This window comes from Scatophagus argus, chromosome 8 (genome assembly GCF_020382885.2).
Source record: "Scatophagus argus isolate fScaArg1 chromosome 8, fScaArg1.pri, whole genome shotgun sequence".
In the NCBI taxonomy this organism is placed as follows: domain Eukaryota; kingdom Metazoa; phylum Chordata; class Actinopteri; family Scatophagidae; genus Scatophagus; species Scatophagus argus.
The window spans coordinates 3,659,720-3,678,055 of record NC_058500.1 but is presented as its reverse complement, the minus strand read 5'-3'; the positions used below and the strand labels follow the sequence as shown (position 1 = coordinate 3,678,055).

General features: G+C 41.3%; 3 protein-coding genes across 9 annotated transcripts; 1 reads left to right on the top strand and 2 right to left on the bottom strand.

Moving 5' to 3' along the window:
- Window positions 1-2,579, bottom strand: pfdn4 (prefoldin subunit 4). Its single transcript, XM_046397256.1, has 4 exons — window positions 2,451-2,579; window positions 1,877-1,984; window positions 1,293-1,433; window positions 1-377 (listed from the first exon to the last, which is right to left on the bottom strand). Exons 1-4 carry the CDS (start codon window positions 2,475-2,477, stop codon window positions 246-248), a joined length of 408 nt encoding a protein of 135 aa, XP_046253212.1. The 5' UTR covers window positions 2,478-2,579; the 3' UTR covers window positions 1-245.
- Window positions 2,580-3,042: 463 nt separating this feature from the next.
- On the bottom strand, window positions 3,043-3,500 carry LOC124063718 (tubulin alpha chain-like). Its single transcript, XM_046397656.1, is given in 2 exon segments — window positions 3,043-3,384; window positions 3,387-3,500. Coding segments are annotated over 2 exon segments (441 nt in total). The 5' UTR covers window positions 3,486-3,500.
- A 1,619-nt stretch (window positions 3,501-5,119) lies between these two features.
- bcas1 (brain enriched myelin associated protein 1) lies at window positions 5,120-18,336 on the top strand. Of its 7 annotated transcripts, none has more exons than XM_046397649.1 (15): window positions 5,120-5,400; window positions 5,567-5,621; window positions 5,896-5,980; window positions 6,626-6,936; window positions 11,555-11,734; window positions 12,590-12,649; window positions 13,084-13,119; window positions 13,384-13,599; window positions 13,704-13,784; window positions 14,558-14,620; window positions 14,788-14,829; window positions 15,382-15,420; window positions 16,030-16,152; window positions 16,673-16,891; window positions 17,202-18,336. In XM_046397649.1, exons 2-15 carry the CDS (start codon window positions 5,583-5,585, stop codon window positions 17,280-17,282), a joined length of 1,575 nt encoding a protein of 524 aa, XP_046253605.1. In that variant the 5' UTR covers window positions 5,120-5,400; window positions 5,567-5,582; the 3' UTR covers window positions 17,283-18,336. The 7 variants fall into 7 exon arrangements, with proteins under 7 accessions (XP_046253605.1, XP_046253606.1, XP_046253604.1 ...); XM_046397648.1 differs by having other exon boundaries at window positions 5,121-5,400; window positions 5,534-5,621; XM_046397650.1 differs by lacking the exon at window positions 15,382-15,420 and having other exon boundaries at window positions 5,534-5,621.

Genomic DNA, 18,336 nt, shown 5'->3' with positions numbered 1-18,336 from the left:
TATGGTAGAAATTGTGTGCATTTATTGAATCGCCAAATCTTTACTTTTACTGCTCTTGTGAATTTGTTTGCCAAAGCAAAGACTGATACATCACGCGTGTAAACAAAAGCCAGAGGCTGTAAATCTAAGCTGTTCATGCTGAGTCCTACTTGGTGTTTTGTGTGGCAAACGCTCTGTGAACCTCTGATGCGAGAGCTGCGTGAAAAGGTCCTCGTGGGGGCAGCTGTCAATGTCCATTTCACTGCTCAGCTTTCATCTGCCTCCAGGTTAATGTTGTTACCAAACTTGGCATAGAGCTGGACTTTCAGATCGCCCAACACCTGCTGTATCGCTGACACTCGCTCTTCAAGGCCTTTGACCTCCTGCTCCAGTGCTTCCTGATTACAGAACATGGAAACTCTAATTACATGACAACCACTCCAATTTCTCCAACAAACATGTCATTAAACTGGATTTAATAAACTGCTGCTGCTAAAGGCTGTTTAATAACTTCTGAAGTCAGGATTGATGAGGAAAGTAAAAACATAAAGACAGTAGGTATATTAACGTGCACTAAATATTAATCAGCAGATATTTTAAACATTTTTTACAGCAACATTTTTGTTATTCAGCATATGAAGCACACTTGTCCACATCGATCAGTAAAGGCCTGCACACGGTGCTTCGCTGTGTGATGAAACAGCAGCAAACACAAGGACAAACAAAACGCTCCTGGAAGTGACAGAGTGCAGGACAAGCTCTAATCGGAAGGCCTTTCTGGTCAGTGCCTCTCTCTGGTGTGGCAGCTACAAAGCCCTGACGCTGTTAAACGATGCCCTCTGAACCAGCACGGGACAGCAGTGCCGATGCCCGTCTGCAGCAATGTCTTGTCCTGATGAGCTGCATTGGACTGTTCCTCGTTCTGCTCCACTCTAGAGCAAATACCTCTGCACGAATACTTAAAGGAGTAATTCTCCATTTTGTGAAATACACTACAAGATCAATACCACGCTCATGTCTGGAGTCTTGCAGTCGTCATAAGGTTGCCAGGCAACCAGTGGAGAGTCCAGCAAGTCACTGCATCTGGCTCAGAAATAGTCCACCACATAACCCTCCGTAAAACCAGTGTGGATTAAACAATCAAGACGTAACATGTTGGCAGACTTTTACCTTCAGACAGACCCAGGCTAGCTGTTTCCCTTTTCTCAGTTTTTATGCTAAGGGTTAGGGTTTATTTAAAGTCCTGGCTTAACGAGGGTCTTTCACTGTGAATTACAAGTCTGCTGAGTATTAAAAGGGTTAAGAGAACCTACCTTTGCAGCCTCCAGCATCTCTTGTGTTTCCTCCTGAGTGTGACTGACGAAGACATCGCCAATTTGATAAGGGATCAATAGAGAATCATCGTCTAACATCATTAGGTCATCACCGGCATCTTGTAGGTTTTGCAATGATTTCTGCATGGAGAGAATGGCAGACCATTACAGAGTCTCAATTAGAGCTGTTAACAGTTCAGTAATTTGGTATCTGCACTGCCCTTCAGACCACACTTAACTGTGGGAGGAATCATAAAGTGTTGATACAAATTCAAAACATATCTTCAAAGGTTATAGTTGGCGGCTGAATTGTGTCAAGTTAAACTAAGACAACATCCTGACGTGCATGAGAGTCAAAAGCTCCACAAGCTACAGCCTTCAAATGAATGACAACAGAACATTTCGGTCCTCACAAAGACTTGGACTGTTGTAACAGACAGCAGTCACCTTAAGAAACTTGCAGCTGAGTGTCGTGCAGTTTCTTAATGTCACAGTATCACAGTACAGTATAGACTACTGTAAACATGGCTGACCACACACAGAACCTCGAGTCTGTCGCATTTCTGTATTCACAACACGCTTACCTTCTTTGCCTCGATTTCATTTTTCAGTTCTGCCATTCGATTCGTGTTCCTGGCGAATTTATTGATCTTCTGCTGGTCTTCATAAGTGACATTCACATCTTCAACCGCCTGCAAACAGGGTCAAATCAAATGTAGTTAAGATTAATGTTCGCCAGATTAAATGAACATGACAAATCATGCTGGTTCACTACATGTGTTAGCTAAAGTGAGCGAGGCGAGCTATAGACGGCAGTGTGGCTAGTGTCCTGTCACCGTTGTCAGCAACCACAGCCATCATCTAACTAATTATCATTATCATCATCATCATCATCATCGGGTTGGTGAAGTCTCAGCACTGTGGTTACCTAATCGCAGAATCACATACAGCTAGCTAGTGGTTTGGCTAGCTAGCTAACACTTGACGGTGACATGAGCCAAACGGTTGTCAGACCAAGATATGAAATATCACTCACACACGTGATTGTATATATTTTTGCTTAAACATGTAGCTCGACTGTTTTTATTTGCATCTCCAGATAAAATAGCAACGGAGCGTCTCAAAGAGAAAATGTAATTATATTTAATTTAAACTTACTACGGGTCCCTTCATGGTGGCTGCCATCTTGGCTTCCTCGACTGCACAAAGACAGCAGAGTCAACACGTAAACATAACTATATCGCCACCTAGCGGTACGGAGGCCTGGGAAGACATACTGTGCTCAAACGACCCTGCATTTTAGTGGAGACAATCCTGCTAATTTGTCGATTCCATTTTCATGAATAAATGAAAGAATAACTATTGTTAACTGAACTTATTTATTTATTTATTTATTTTTTTTTACATATTTTGACCAAAAGGCCTTCTTTTAAATTCCAATTTTAGGTTAACAAACTTGCACACCAAATCAAATTTTAATGTTTTGAGATTTCTCTTGAGCAATGAAGGTTACTTATATATATGTTCACGTATTAATAAAAACTGAAAATTTAACATTCATAAACCGAGGTGCACTTACACGGGAAGCTGTTCAGGATAATTAACAGGGTTTATGTAGGATACACAGGATGGCTAAAATGTCCAACTTCAAGAACTATGTATTCAGTGTATGTTTTGGTCACATGCCACAGGAATTTTATTAAGACAGGCAAATTGGGTGTTACAAACATCCACAAACTTGTTACTCCCCCTATTCCTTCTCCAGAGCTGCCATGTCCTCTCTGGCCTCAGAGAACTCTCCCTCCTCCATACCCTCACCCACATACCAGTGAACAAAGGCGCGCTTGGCGTACATCAGGTCAAACTTGTGGTCAAGCCGAGCCCAGGCCTCTGCGATAGCAGTGGTGTTGCTCAGCATGCACACAGCCCTCTGGACCTTGGCCAGGTCTCCACCAGGAACTACAGTGGGCGGCTGGTAGTTGATGCCAAACTTGAAACAAGTGGGACACAAGTCCACAAACTGGATGGAGCGCTTGGTTTGGATGGTGGCGATGGCAGCATTTACATCTTTAGGCACCACGTCCCCACAGTGGACAGAAAGCAACAAGCCATATGGTAAGATTTGCATTCCACCATATGATTGGCTTGCTTGAAGCAGTCATTCTTGACCTCTGCCACCAACAACTTCTCCATTAATGCAAAGCCTTGTCAGTGATGACAGGGGTACTCAGAGAACTCTGCCTCTGCCTCCTGGAACTGTGTTAGCATCAACTGATGGTTGTCCCTTTAATGCACACCTGCTTTCAGAACAAACCAGTCAATGTAATGTGCCATTAAACACGGCCCTTAACATGAACCTTCGGTTCTACACAGATTGAGAAAACATGTTTCATCAGCTTCACTCTATATGAGAATTCAGCCTGTTCAGTCATTTAGGCTGTCTCAAGAAATGTGCAGACTTGCTTACAATATACCAAGCTATTTACTATATCAATCCGGAACTACTGCTCTGTAAATATTTCGACAGCAAACAGTACTACTCCCAAGTTTAAATATTTACATAATTCATCTGCAAAGCTAGAGGACCACTAATCCGATTCAGACCAGCGGAAGAAGATTTCAGAGGATCTAATGAAATGTACCACATCAAAGATAGCCAAGTGCTGTTGAGTATTTACAACTGGACAACAGACTTGTCCTAAGAAGTCGTTTGACCTGAGTTCAGTAACTCTCGATAGGCCACTTCATCCAACACGTCTTAAAGTCAGAGGCTTTTCTGTAAGGGTTGTGCCTCTAGTCGAACTGGTGGGCTGCCTCGTATTGCTTCATTATAAAGAGTTTGCTTGAGGTCTCTCAGCTGCAGGCCTCGCATGAAGTCAGAAGTACACAATCCAAACAGGGGAATCCAACTCCCACCTCACTGTGCAGGCTACAGGCCACAACTGGGACATTGTGCTCACGGATTCCAAGCCTTGTCAAAGCAAAGTCAATAAAATACTGCACAATTACTTGTTTTGAAATACAAGTTGATTTTTCAGTTGTTTAGAGGAAAATATTCATTTACATTTGTGAACTGGTTGATTTGCATTAATAGACTTGAGCTCTTAGCGATCATAAAGAACTAAACAAAATAAGAGGTGAGGAGCTCCTTTGTCACAGCACATTTACTCATCAAAACACCAAACAACACATAGATGAAGAAGATCAGAATAATAAAAGACGGAAGAAATCAGTTGATGAACTGACTTCAGTCAGTTTGTCTTTGATCCTTGGATGTCTTTCAGAGAGGCCCATTCATACTGATGCACTGACAGGCCGTCAGTGGCCTCCAAACATGGGCAGGTCTTTTCAGACAGATGATTTCATTACAGGGCTCTGTGTTTGTCTTGATTAACTGTGATAATAAAGCAGATACTTGCTCTTTGCATCTCAAAAAAAGCTATTTCAAACAAATATCATCAGAGAATTTTAAGGCACTTGTCAGTTGTTTTTTTAAATGTATTTATGTTTTTAAATTTCCCTGTGATCAGCAAACTTTGGTTCTGAATCTTTAAAAATTCTTGATCACATTGACACATTAAGCTGGTTTGGATAAAAGTGTCAGCTAAATAAATGCAACATAATGCCTAAAGCTTTCCCTTCAGTCAAAACAACCAGTTAGGACTACAAATGCAAACATATTTATTTTTGTTTTGACAGAGTGGATGTGCGCCAGGCCAGTATCCTTAATACACATCCTGTTGCTTCCCAGCAACATCCAAAAACAATAACGTGCTTGCTGCCTCCTTATCATAGCGGGATTGAGTGGAGTGGACCTTCATTCTGATGTCGTCGGGGTACTTTCACACAGTTCACAGATGGATTACCTTGAACTAATCATGTGACTTTATGAGGGAGCACCTTTTTTCACTGGAGGAAATCCACTTGATTACTTAAAAACAGTCCCACCCATTTTAAAGCACACATAAAACAGCCTGCTAACAACAGCCTCTATACACAGTTGGGCAGGCACAGCGAATCCATCTGTCTGACAGAGTGACAGACACTTTCCATTTATTTGTTCTCTCAGGGAGGACATCACTGGCTGGACTTGCAGAAGTGTAACAAGGTAAGACATTTGAATGATATTAAGCAAAGACAGTTTGCTATCACTCAAAGAATCACAATTTGCAGAGTATCTTTTGCCTGCCATTGTAACATAACAAAAGCATGATTTTGTTTTTCTGCTTAATGTCTTTTAGTTGAATCTGTGCTAAAACCGCCTGTGTTGGTAGGACTCAGCTGGGGAAAATGGGAAACGAGCATTCCAAGAACAAAGAATTAACCAAGGTAGGATTATTCAAATTACACAACAAACCTGTAATGCTTTACCTGTAGGAGTCAGTTAGTGGCTTTAAAATGTGATAGTTGTTAGTTGCTTTTAAGACAAAAGCTTTGAGTCTTAAAGTTTGTTGTTGTTTGTTTTTTTATCAAAATGCAAACAGTCCCCTGAACAATCGTTCAGGGGAGTGTTTGCAAAATCAGTCCTTCTGCTACCTAGTGTGGATAATGTCTTGTGAACTGTGGAGCAGAACAATATTATTATCTATGCTATCTTTTATAGAATGGGACATTTCCCGAGAAGCACGAAAATGGATCAGTTAAAGGCCTCCCTGCAGACGTCACATCGAACGGACTGGAGATTGATGGTGAGTGAGAGTTTTTGTCACAATCTTTTGTCTAAATCTGGAGAATCTGATGATGAGAGAAGATTAGGTTTTGACTTATTTTTACTGTTATTTGTTTAGTTTTATTGTGTTTGTACATCAGTCTTTGACAGACAAAACCAGCTGATGTCTCCTTGTACATGTTGGAGCAGTTGGACTTGTATAAATGCTCTGTAAACACAGTAACTCCCAGCTGGACTGTGTCAGGAGTCCTCCAGTGTAAACTATAGGCGTAGTCTCAACACTGACAAGAACAAGCAACTGTTTAACCTGTCACTGTGTGGTTTGTATCCCTGCAGTGACAATAATGCTGTAGGATTCCTGCTGGCACTTGAGTTTGTCTAAGAGCTAATGTTGACGCTGGAGATAAAGATAATGTCACTGTGTCACAACGACTTGCCCATGTTTACTTCATGAAGCCCTGCACAACTCAGAAAGCAGAACTTTGACAGTATAAAAACATAAATACACATATAATTTGATCTATAAATGATAAGTTGTGGTGTTTTTTTGTTTTGTTTTTTGTGTATCAAACAAGTTTCAAGTCAGTTTGGGGATTGTAGATTTCAGTCTAATATTTTGAATCATTTTGTTAACATTTTGATAACAGACTCTTCTTTTTTGCAGTTAACCATGACACTGTGGTCCAGAAAAATGGTGGGATCCACACTTTAAACCTTGCCACAGAAACACCCGAGTCTGGTTTTGTCATAGTCGAAACAGACAAAAATGCAGACGCTCCAGTTATTGTTGAAATACCTCAAACCGCCATCCAGAAAGAAGAGGTCAAGAAAAATAAAGAAGAAAAAGGTCATCTTTTTGGCAAAATGTTTAAAAAGAAGGCAGAACTTCCAGCTGTTGTTCAGAGTGTTCAAGATAAAGAAACATCAATTGAAGCTCAAACAGATGTAAGTCTTCCTGCTGCTGAAGCACAGCCGGTGAGTGCACTTTTCACATTCCTCTTCACATCGTTATCTTACTGTCAACAAATTCCATGAAATGACAAAAAACAACAATGAAGTGTATGTTACCTGTGAAAGTGTGATATAGCTTATTCCTGTGTGCCACACCTCCGAAAGATAATCAAAATTAGGTGAGCCACAGTGCTGCAGTCTGTGCTTTAAGAAATTAATTAGCATTTTCAAAATATTATTTTATACCTGTTTAGTCATTTTTGAAGATTTACATCTTTGGGTAGCAGGGTAGCTGAGAGAAGGATGAATAGAAGGATGAATGCATGTTGTTATTTTTGTTTTGTTTTGTTTTGTTTTTCATGGGATGTGTTGACAGTGAGGAAAATGTAGAAAACTACTAATCTTATCCTTTAATTTTTGCCCTGTTCTCCAGAACACTTTGCCTGCCAAATTGCCTGAAATGACATAGATTTAGATTATATATCAAAAGGCATGAAATAATGAAATTAAAGAATTCAACCACTGAGAGACCAAAAACATCACAACACAACACAATGAAATAAACTGCAACACAACAGGCCTGTAATAAAAGCTATCCTGCTTAAAGATATTACACTGAAAAGTGTTTACAATATTTTGTCCAACTCTTTTACTCATATGGAGCAGAAAACACCTGACAAATTAATGCAGTCTAACACCACAAGCCACAATACAGTTTAAAGAAGTAATTATTTATTAATTTATTTATTTTTTGAGTATTTCAGAATATATAGAGTATTTATAGCAGGACTGTTGCACTGTATAGCACTGCATTATAGATGTACATTATTCTACTCAGTCAGTCGCAGAGTGATCAAAAACAGACAAATATTTGATGTAAATGTGAATGTTGGTTTTCACGATAAAGGAGTCGGGCTCAAACGGAGACATAGCTGCCACCGTGATCATCGTCGAGCAGAGGAAGAAAATTGAATATCTACATCAAAAATCTGAAACATCAACACAAACAGACAGAAAGAGTGAAGCCGATATTTCGACACAAACTGGTGACGCTGAAGATGACACAAGCACTAACCCCGAGAGCCCAGTGGAAGGGGAAATTGTGATGGAGACTGAAGTAACTGAAGAAGATTTATTGAATGAACCTGATGTCATTGCTGAGGACGTTGTTAAAGAGACTGCAGAAGAAGAGCACAACCAGGCAGCTGGGATCATCATCAAAGAAGTGGTCATCAAGGAGAACGATGTTTACGAGAATATGGTGTTCAGAGCCGAGCGGGTAGAAGTTACTGACATTTTTGAAACTAGTCATGTCTGTGAGGAAGAAAGAGTGAAAGAAACTGAGCCAGGATCTGCAGAATCTAACTCAAACAAATCCACTGGAGAAGGTGAAATAGTTACAGAGGAAATTAATATCAAGGAAACTGTGCCACAAGAGATCTCTTCCAGCCTTCCCAAAGTGGTGGCAGATTGTATTGAGGTGCTTTTCGCCACTGACTTTGCTGCTGTAAACACGTCAGAACATTGTGTAGATGAAGTAATTACTGAGGACGCTGGTGAAGAAGCCACAGACGAGTCAGCTGATGCAGCACTGATTGAAACCGCTGAACCTGAGGCTAATACTGCCACTCCCGAGGCCAAGAAAGCAAATGGCATTCCTGCCCAAGATGAAGAGCCAGTGTCTACAGTGATGGAAACAATCTCAGAGATTGTTTGTGAGAAACCAAATCCTACACCTGGAAACCAAGACACACCTGTGGAAGAACTTTCTGTTCCCCCTGTGACAGAAATTCTAGTTGAGGTGGAATCTGCCCAAGAAGGGATTGCCATTGATGATATCAATGCAGTCAAGGATGTACCAGGAATAAGTGAAGAATTTATCATTGTGAAGGGTCCTTTCAATGAGCTAATCACTATTGAGGAGCTTCCTGAAGATACTCTGAATTCTCCTGATGATGAAGTCCAATGTGAACCTATTTCTGAAGTCACTGATACAGTTGAGAACAGTGAGGTTAATGAAAATGTCATAGCTGATATGGAACCAGAAACAGTGAGAGATGCAGAACCAAGTCCTGATTTTGCCAAAGACAATTCCAAGTTGACACCAGAGGCAGCGATTGATGCCCTCTCTAAAGAATTTGAACTCGGTGCCATCATTCCTCAGGAGCCTGCGGTGGATAATGGTATCCCGTTGGAAGAAGAGGTAATCACTGCAACAACTTTTATGCCCCTTTCTGGAGAACAAGAAGCAAACCTGACCATTCCAGAGGAGCCTTGTGGGAAAGCTGCTGAGGAGATGATTGAAGAAGCTATAGAGGCGTTGTCAAATGAAATTAAAGCAGTGCCTGCAGAGGAGAGAGCAGATGTTCCAAAGAGAGATGTCACAGGAGAGTCACACCTTTCGGTCCAGGAGGAACTCATGGAGGAGGATGTTGCCACAGTTCACGAACTGCTGGAAGACAATAAAGAGCCAGTTACTCTGTCTGCTGCTGATCTGGAGGACCCGACTGACTCCAATCCTGTCACTTCTGAGGAGCCTGTGGAGGAGAGTGCAAGCCTTTTGGAGCCACAAGTGCTAGTGGTAATCCTGGAGGCAAATGAAGATGAAGTTACAGAACCAAGTCCTGATTTTGTCAAAGACAATTCCAAGTTGACACCAGAGGCAGCGATTGATGCCCTCTCTAAAGAATTTGAACTCGGTGCCATCATTCCTCAGGAGCCTGCGGTGGATAATGGTATCCCGTTGGAAGAAGAGATAATCACTGCAACAACTTTTATGCCCCTTTCTGGAGAACAAGAAGCAAACCTGACCATTCCAGAGGAGCCTTGTGGGAAAGCTGCCGAGGAGATGATAGAAGAAGCTATAGAGGCTTTGTCAAATGAAATTAAAGCAGTGCCTGCAGAGGAGAGAGCAGATGTTCCAAAGAGAGATGTCACAGGAGAGTCTGAGTCACACCTTTCGGTCCAGGAGGAACTCATGGAGGAGGATGTTGCCACAGTTCACGAACTGCTGGAAGACAATAAAGAGCCAGCTACTCTGTCTGCTGCTGATCTGGAGGAACCGACTGACTCCAATCCTGTCACTCCTCAGGAGCCCGCGGTGGATAATGGCATCCCGTTGGAAGAAGAGATAATCACTGCAACGTTCTTTGTGCCCATTCCTGGAGAACAAGAAGCAAACCTGACCATTCCAGAGGAGCCTTGTGGGAAAGCTGCAGAGGAGATGATTGAAGAAACTATAGAGGCTTTGTCAAATGAAACTGAAGCAGTGCCTGCAGATGAGAGAGCGGATGTGCCTCAGACAGATGCCACAGGACAGCCTGAGCCTTGCATTTCAGTCCAGGAGGAACTCGTAGAGGAGAATGTACCCACAGCTTACGAGTTGCTGGAAGACACTGATAAAGAGCCAGCTACTCTGTCTGCTCTGGAGGAACCAACTGACTCCAATCCAGTCACTTCTGAGGATCCTGTGAAGGACAGCACGAGCCTACTTGAACCACAAGTCCTGGTGGTAATCCTGGAGACAAATGAAGATGAAGTTACAGAGGAGATAATAGATGAAACAGAAAATCCTGGAGATGTGCTAGATGCCCTTGACAAGAACTCTGAAGCTCTTCAAATAGTTACTGGCGACGAGCCAGTGGCAAAGTGTGTTGAGGCTGTCCTTGAGACAATTGTAGAGGAAATCAGTGCAGAGGATAATGTGTCTGAATGTAACCTCGTGACCTCAGAGGAGCTAGCATCAGAGATCATCGCAGAGGAAGAGACTGAGAAGAAAGCAGACAATGAATCAAGTGTGAACTCAGTAGATCCAATGCAAAGTGCAGAAGTGATTGAAGATACTCCAGTGACACGCACAGACATGGAGGCTTTACTCGTCAGGCTGCAGTCAGCTTGTACATCAGCTGTTGAAGAATCAGCATACAGACTTGGTGGTTTAAAGATGTCTTCATTTGGATGCAGTATTACTGTAACTATTTATGTGGCTCCAGAGGAAGAGCAGCAGTAAGATGTTGATGAAATTTTCAAGCATTGGTTTTTGTTTAGAAACATTTTGGTCTACCTCTTTAGAATATCATGTGTTTATTGGCATGTAGTAGTCATGACGATGACTGGATTGTAAAATGATTTGTGTTTTATAACGATGCACAGTGCCACTGTTTGTATATATCATCAACCGGGAATCACACTGTAAAGTACTTAAACATTTTCCAATAAAATGACAAAATACAGAATTAAAGGCTTGAAAAATGTGTCATTCATTCATGATTTGCCCATACGTTATTTGCATTCTCAGTCAGGGTTTAGTAGAGAACAGCAGTGACAGATAGTGAACAGATTCGCTAAAAATGATCTTAAAATCAGGGTTGGTCAGTTCTGTATTTCACCATCAAGACAAGGTATGTGAGTTTCCCGACATTTCTCAGGGCATAACTCTCACACATTGTTGAATATCAATGAGTGAGGGGTGGGACACACACATTAATAAAAGGGTGATTGTTGACAATGCCTCGAGTAGGCAGAGGCATGGTTGGAATTGTGCTCTCATCTCAATGCTGCGATTAAGACACTCGCTGCTTGCACATCAGCTCCGCTGCTCTAACGTAATTCTCAAAGGCTAATTCTTTGTGATGGTGTATAGGACACAGCCAACCTAAAGCAAGAATCAGAATCACTAACGGAGCCAGAAAGGGTGACTCTAGACCAGAGTCCTGAGGAAGACAACGCTCCTGAAGGTGACCAGGGAACCAGTCGACCTGCGGAAAGCCAAGAGGACAGTAAGCCAGAAGAGAATCCAATTATGAACTTCTTCAAAACACTAGTAAGTGACACAATTTGAGATATGAAGTGCTTCTTCTGTGAAAATTAGACTGGGTGGGGTAAAATGAACTGCTGTAATCACAAGTTTAAAAACAAATCCAGCAAAAATGAAGTTAATGTGCCTTCTAATTTTCAGTTCAAGCTCCAAGAAGATGAAAATGTCTTAACTTGCCCGATGAATGAGATCAGCAATAACAAATTTATCAGTGACAATGTTGTGTTTAAACTTGTTTGGTGCGTGTGTGATTCTCTATGAAAAGGGAATTTCATGGCAGTAACGATATCCATAACTGAATGACAGAGCCTGATGGAAAACCTACAACAAGCAGCTATTGTATTTCCTCTTCATCGTGCTGTCTTTTGGATTCATGCCGTTTTAAAGAGTTACCATTGCCTTAGCCCAATGCTAATCAAGTCTTTGAACATGCGGGAATGTGGTGGCCTATTGTTCAACCCATAGTGTGAGCTCACAAGGGAGGCCTGTGCAGTTGGAAGTTGAGATTTGTGAAGATAGAGCGAGGGCAGGCCTACGCCGTCGCCGGAGCACAATGGCTGTCACAATGACAGCGCATGTACTGTATGTGCTCTGCCAGGGACCTCAGTGTGCCTCAGTTCGGCGTATCATAAAGGCCTATGTCTGCATCCGTGAAAGGCTTCTGTTTTATGTAAATAATTCATTTTCTGTGCCTGTTACATCAGCTATATGTGCTGATTCTGAATGTTCTGCACTGCAGCTTCATTGTCTGCTATAGGAGATAACATAATGCTCACACACCTGACGTGAAGGATAAGCATTTTGTTTTTCCATGAATGTAAGCTAATGGAGACAGTTAATTTTCCTTCCCTTGTTGCACAGGTGACACCTACTAAAACAACCAAAAAGGAAACAGCTACTCCTGATGCCACGAAAGATCAGGTGAACAGATGTTCATGAATCATAACATCACATATGAAACATGTTAAATGAGTACATGATCATGACAGCCTCACTGTGGGTTTATTTAGAAAGGTTTTACTATTCTTGTTTGATTTTCTTTCAATATATGTTTTTACATCATGCTTCTTGGGTTTAGACCTCACTAATGTTAGTGGCTGATTATCTAACCAGCTGATTATTATATTATTATAGACAAGGGACATCAGTGTGGGAAATGGAGTTTGAGTTTTTGCAGGCTGTGAACTGGCATCCCTTTCTGTCCATTTCTGTTTGTGTTTGAATTGAGGGTATTCCTGATAACACCTTTTTATTTCAAATAGGTTCAGGGCATGTTCTCAAGCTTTTTGCAGATATTTGTTTGCCCCAGTTTAACTTTATTTTTCTAACTGCTTCCTTTTTCTGTTGCCAAATAGTCCCAGAAGGAGAGCCAACCAGCAGCAACCACTACTGTGAGCACATTGCACAAGTGTTTTAATTCGCATGACAGATTTTGCAGTTCATTAAACGTTTTATTCATTTTATTTGCTAATAATTCCATACAATAGTTTTGGACAAAAGTTGATCATTGCTTTGCATTTATCTTATCGTACCTCACATAAAATTGTGATTCTGCATATTAAAATATATTTGATGTTAAAGGAGACTGTGTGTAGACAGTTTCCTGTGGTTTTCCTATAGCAAAACATTATTTTAACACATATTCTCTTAAATAGGTTGCACAGGTGTCTGAGGCACCTGCAGCACCCAAAGGAATGCCTATCCCACCCCCACCTCCTCCAGAGCCACCAAAAATGGAAATCAAAGGAGAGCCAGCTGCCAAACCTGCAAAACCCACACCAAAAGAAGAACCGAAAGCTGCTGCAAAGGAACCCGAGTCCTCAAAAGGAAAATCTGCCAAGGATACGCTGAGCAAATTCTTCCGTCCGAAGGTAAATAATTATTTCAAGGTGTATTCATTTATGGAGAGTTTAAGTGAGCCCCACAGTGTATCAGATTACAGCAAAGAGTGAACCATACTATATGTGAATTCGAGGCACTGCTAGGTGTCAAGGCATCCAAAGGCAAGAGCCCTTCAGCAAGCGGAGCCGCTGCCTCGGCCAAGACTGCAACAGTGGTACGGTAGATTATCACATTCTCATATACTGATCATGGCTCATCCTGTTGCTAACTGAACAAGATTTGTCTGGATGTGGCAGAAACGGAAGAATTAATTTGCTCTTTACAACTTGGAACATGCAGGAATTGTCTGAGTTAGTATTTACACTGTTCTGAAACTAGACACCGTGTGGCAAGAGGGCTCCCTGGAAGAGCCTCATGTTAGCACCACTGTTTCTACCACAGCCCATATTTCTGTGACACACTGTATTCACAACAATGACATTTCACTAGCGATTCATTTAATGGAAAAAAGTTCAACTTTTTGTGGAATACACTTTTTTGCTAACTTGCCTAGCTTCAGATGAGAAGATCTGTTTGTGTCCTGTGAAGCCAGAGAAGGGAAACAATTAGCTTAGCATAAGGACTTGAAACAGGGTGCCTCTATGGCTCAGTAATAAACAGAGACTGTTTTACAATCTGTGCTATGCTGTCAATTTGCTTTGTTATGAACAACTATTTGTGAGCCAGGCTAGTTGTTTCCCTTTGATTCCAGTCTTTATGCTAAGCTAAGCTAATCACCTCCTGACATTTGCTTCAAACTTCACTCACAGACACGAGTGGTATCAATCTTGTCATCTAAAGCGACTAGATGTCTCCCAAAATGTTGAACTATTTCTTTAACCACTTCATTGCAGTCAGCATCTTAACATAGTCAGCATTTCATAATTAAAATGTTTCCTCTGTTCTTGATGAGATTGAACTAACAACAATTCCCTCGCTGTCCTGCAGACAATCAAGGAGGCCCCACGGCCAGCAGTAGAAGTAGAAGTACAACCAGTTGTAGAAGCACAGGTAAAATAGAAAATAGTATTCAGGGAATATTAATGTATTCTAATCTTAGTTTCAGTACTCTTTCAGCAAACCTGTCACTAGTGAGCACTGTGAGCCTTATTTTGCATTATCTTTTGAAGAGTCATGTTATGTATCTCTTCAGAATAAAAACTAGTTTTGCTCTGCAGGAGACACCAGTGGAGGTGCCAGAACCAGTTACAGATGTTCAGGTAAATCAAAGGAGAGTTCTCACTCTTGGGGTGTTGCCTTTTTCTTTCGGGAGTGGAATAATCATCTGATCCTCCTTCTGATCAAATCTCATCTCCACCGTTTAAAATGTGTAGGTTTATTTTACATTCTCTGATTCATTTGCATCCGTTCAGAGTAAAAGAACTGTTGAACCTCCTGAGGCAGCACAGGAGGTGACGCTGCTAGTTGTAGAAGAGCAGGCAAATCAGCAGGAAGTGCTCTGGAATATTAATTCTTAATTATCTTCACTCTACAGGTGCCTTTGACACGATGTTTTACCAGATGTACCAATTATGATGCTAAACCAAATGCAATCTTTCATTCATTTCGGGTTAACACACATAAAAGTTGGCATTTGCAGCTGTAAAAAACCCAATTATTTTTCTTGTATTTTGATGAATTAATTCCCTTTGTATCACCAGTTTCTGTTTGTGGTAAATTTCCTTCATGACAGATGAGTCAGCCAGTGATTTATTGCATTTCATTCAGCGTTTGAATTGATGTGAAAACAAATGATGTTTCCTTTCCTGCAGAGGGTGGAGGAGGTGCCACAGCCAGTGGTAGGAGCCGAGGTAAATTAAAGGAGTTTGACATGTTGGGAAATACACTTATCTGCTTTCTTGCAGAGCGTTACAGTAGATTAGAAAATTGATACCACTGTTTGTTACCATGGCATAAAGACTGGAATCGTGGGAAAGAGCTAGCTTGGCTCTCTGAGGGAGACAAAATCAAAGTCATAGAATCACAATGTTTGGTTTGTCAACTTATCGTCTCCTGCATCATATTTAACTCGTTAAAAAGTGTGTCAGTTTTCCCATATCTTGGATAAGGAGGCAAATAATCAAATTTCCCAAAATGTTGAACTATTCCTGCGAAGGAGGACACTCTCATCTTCAGGGGAGAAACATTCTCCTTTCTGCTTTATGTTTTTAGACAGACCAACCTTCTTTTCTTTTGTGCATGACGGTGTGAGCTTCTTTACTCCTCCAGGGACCAGTTCTGATCCTGTTTGTCTGCCCCCTTTTCTGCTCTGATCCTGGGCTCCCCCGCCTCCGACTTTACTTTTTCTTTTACTTCATAGGTGGCAGCTGCCCACAATCTGTCAGCTCCAGCGATGGTTGTGCATCTACTTCATAAATAGCTCAAAATATGTATTTTCCTCTTTGCTTTTTCCAAAAAAGAAGGTGGATCCTTCAAAAGCCAGCACCTTGGAGGCTGCTCCAAAGCCAGAACCACCACCACCTGTTCAGGAAGAGAAGAAAACAGCCTCAAAATCATCCTTCCTGTCTCTCTTCAAGCCTAAAGTAAGGATCTGATTTAAGGATCTGAAACTCTCTGACTACGAACTTTAATTACTAAACAGAAAGTAACAGATTAATGTGAATTTGAGGTACTGTTAGATCACATGACAACTAAAGTCCAGGCAGCCTCCACAAGTGGAGTTCGGCTCCTCAGGAGAACAACTGGTGTGGTAAATACAGAAAAACGACGTCACCAGAATAGATGTATTAACCAGAGTAATTCCATCAGTTACATCTGGTATTAAAATCTGCTCTAAAACATCATTTTTTGTTTTGTCAGTAAGTATTTCTTCAGTATATTTGAAAATAATAAAATCTTCAGTGCTTCTGTAGTCATCTCTCATAATGTTGCAGTCACTAAGACACACTGGATCCTAACAACCAGTACATCTTAATGCCACATTAAATTTTACTTCTGATGTCATCTCCACCTGCACCTTAATGAGTAGAGCGCATAAGATATTATATGTACAGCTGATGTAGGACTGGAATAATTCAGTTTTTCATTATGCATCACTTTCAGGCTGCTGATCCCAAGAAGGCGACCCCTGCCCCGGCTGCTGCAACTGAGGCACCTCAGCCGGTTAAAGCCAAGGAGGAGCCCAAAGCAGTAGCCAAGTCATCAGAGGCGAGTGTAGACAGCAAACCAGTTTCAGTGGCCTCCCCAGCTGGAGATGATGTGGCCAGTGTGCCCAAGAAACTAGAGAAGAGGAACTCCATCCAGCTGTTCTTTAAAATTCTGGTAAGGAGAGGATCATCTTTCCTACAGTTTATTTAGGCTTATTTTGAGTCATTTCCACTAGATGGCAGCAGCAACTCACTGAGTAATTGATGGAGTGGGCCCTCTTTCTCAGAGCAGTGCACAACTGGCATCAAGAACAAGCGTCCAGGTGTCTTGTGTCAAGCAAGCTTGTGTCAAATGTGAATAAAAATTTAATGGGCTGGAAATGAGTTCAGATTAGGCGTGGATGAAGCGGCTCTTTACAGTAAACAGTAGTACATTAATTATGTTAATGACCAAACATTCACAGGTTTTCCTCTTTACATTTCAGGGTCAAAAACGCAACTCTACAGACGCCGGGGTCCAGACAGAGCCAGTCACTGTCGCTCCAGCAGCTGAGAAGGCCAAATGAAACCAGAAGCAACACTGAAGTTTTCCTGTACAGACTGTCTCTCTTCCTTGCTCTTACTCAGTCCTTATCTCTCTCTGTCTCCACTTCAGCCCCCATTGAATTACTTTAACTACATTATTATTTTATTGTTTTTGTTACTGTTTAGAAGCTACAATGTGAAGGGAAAAGTGACTGTGAGGATAAAAGCAAGTGAACAGGTGTGAGAAAGATGAACAGTGAGCAGGTAGTTGAAGTAGTGGTGATGTGAAAGGGTCCAAGGAGAGGCTGTTGAGGTACATTTATAAATATATATACAGTATATATATATATATATATATATATATATATGTGGTCATATAAATGTCTTGACAAGTATGAGTGTGAAAACTTTTCTACAGACATTTAATGTGACCTCCTTCTGTTCTTGCGATCTGACATACTGGGCTTACGCAGTAGACAACAACACGCTTTGCCTTTTGCAATTAATTTGTCAGAAACAGTTTAAAGCATGTTGTCATTGTCATGCAGGTTCAGCTTTCACAGTTCAAACCAGAGGAACCGTGCAGTCGAAGCAATGCAGATGTTAATATGAAATGGGGAAAAAAAATTAGATTTATATCATATTAAAACTAACAGCTCTTAGCCGTGCTGATAGGACGAGCACTTTCATATAACAAACTGCAGATGTTTTAACTTTATGTCAGCTATATGTACACTAAAACACATACATGCATATCCTAACAGTCATGTGTGGGGCCATGTGGGAAAATCACAATCTTTACTGTTCTGTGGGGAGCTGATTGTAAGTGTTCACAAACACATCTGAGGTGGCAAAATGGTGTCGTCGTGCAGATGTGTCCTTGTGGCATGTTCTGCAGCGGTCATAAATCACAGTCAATTAGCTTTTAATTTGATTGCAGCACTTTGTGTCGTGTAATTTAATGGAAGTCTCACGGTGTTATCATTTGTGTGTGTGTGTGGCATATGTGCAATTAATATCGTGCTTTTGTTTGCCTACATGTACGTACGCGTGGACGTGTAACTTCAGCCGATACAATAAACATGCTCACCATTT

Excerpts from the sequence above, each read along its gene's own strand:
- pfdn4 (XM_046397256.1), bottom strand. The coding sequence starts at position 2,477 with ATGGCAGCCACCATGAAGGGACCCGTA. Across the intron at positions 1,985-2,450 it reads CCACCATGAAGGGACCCGTA|GCGGTTGAAGATGTGAATGT; the intron begins GTAAGTTTAAAT and ends CCCTGTTTGCAG. Across the intron at positions 1,434-1,876 it reads ATGAAATCGAGGCAAAGAAG|AAATCATTGCAAAACCTACA; the intron begins GTAAGCGTGTTG and ends CTCTCCATGCAG.
- bcas1 (XM_046397649.1), top strand. The coding sequence starts at position 5,583 with ATGGGAAACGAGCATTCCAAGAACAAAGAATTAACCAAG. Across the intron at positions 13,120-13,383 it reads AACCAGCAGCAACCACTACT|GTTGCACAGGTGTCTGAGGC; the intron begins GTGAGCACATTG and ends TCTCTTAAATAG. Across the intron at positions 14,621-14,787 it reads AACCAGTTGTAGAAGCACAG|GAGACACCAGTGGAGGTGCC; the intron begins GTAAAATAGAAA and ends TTTGCTCTGCAG.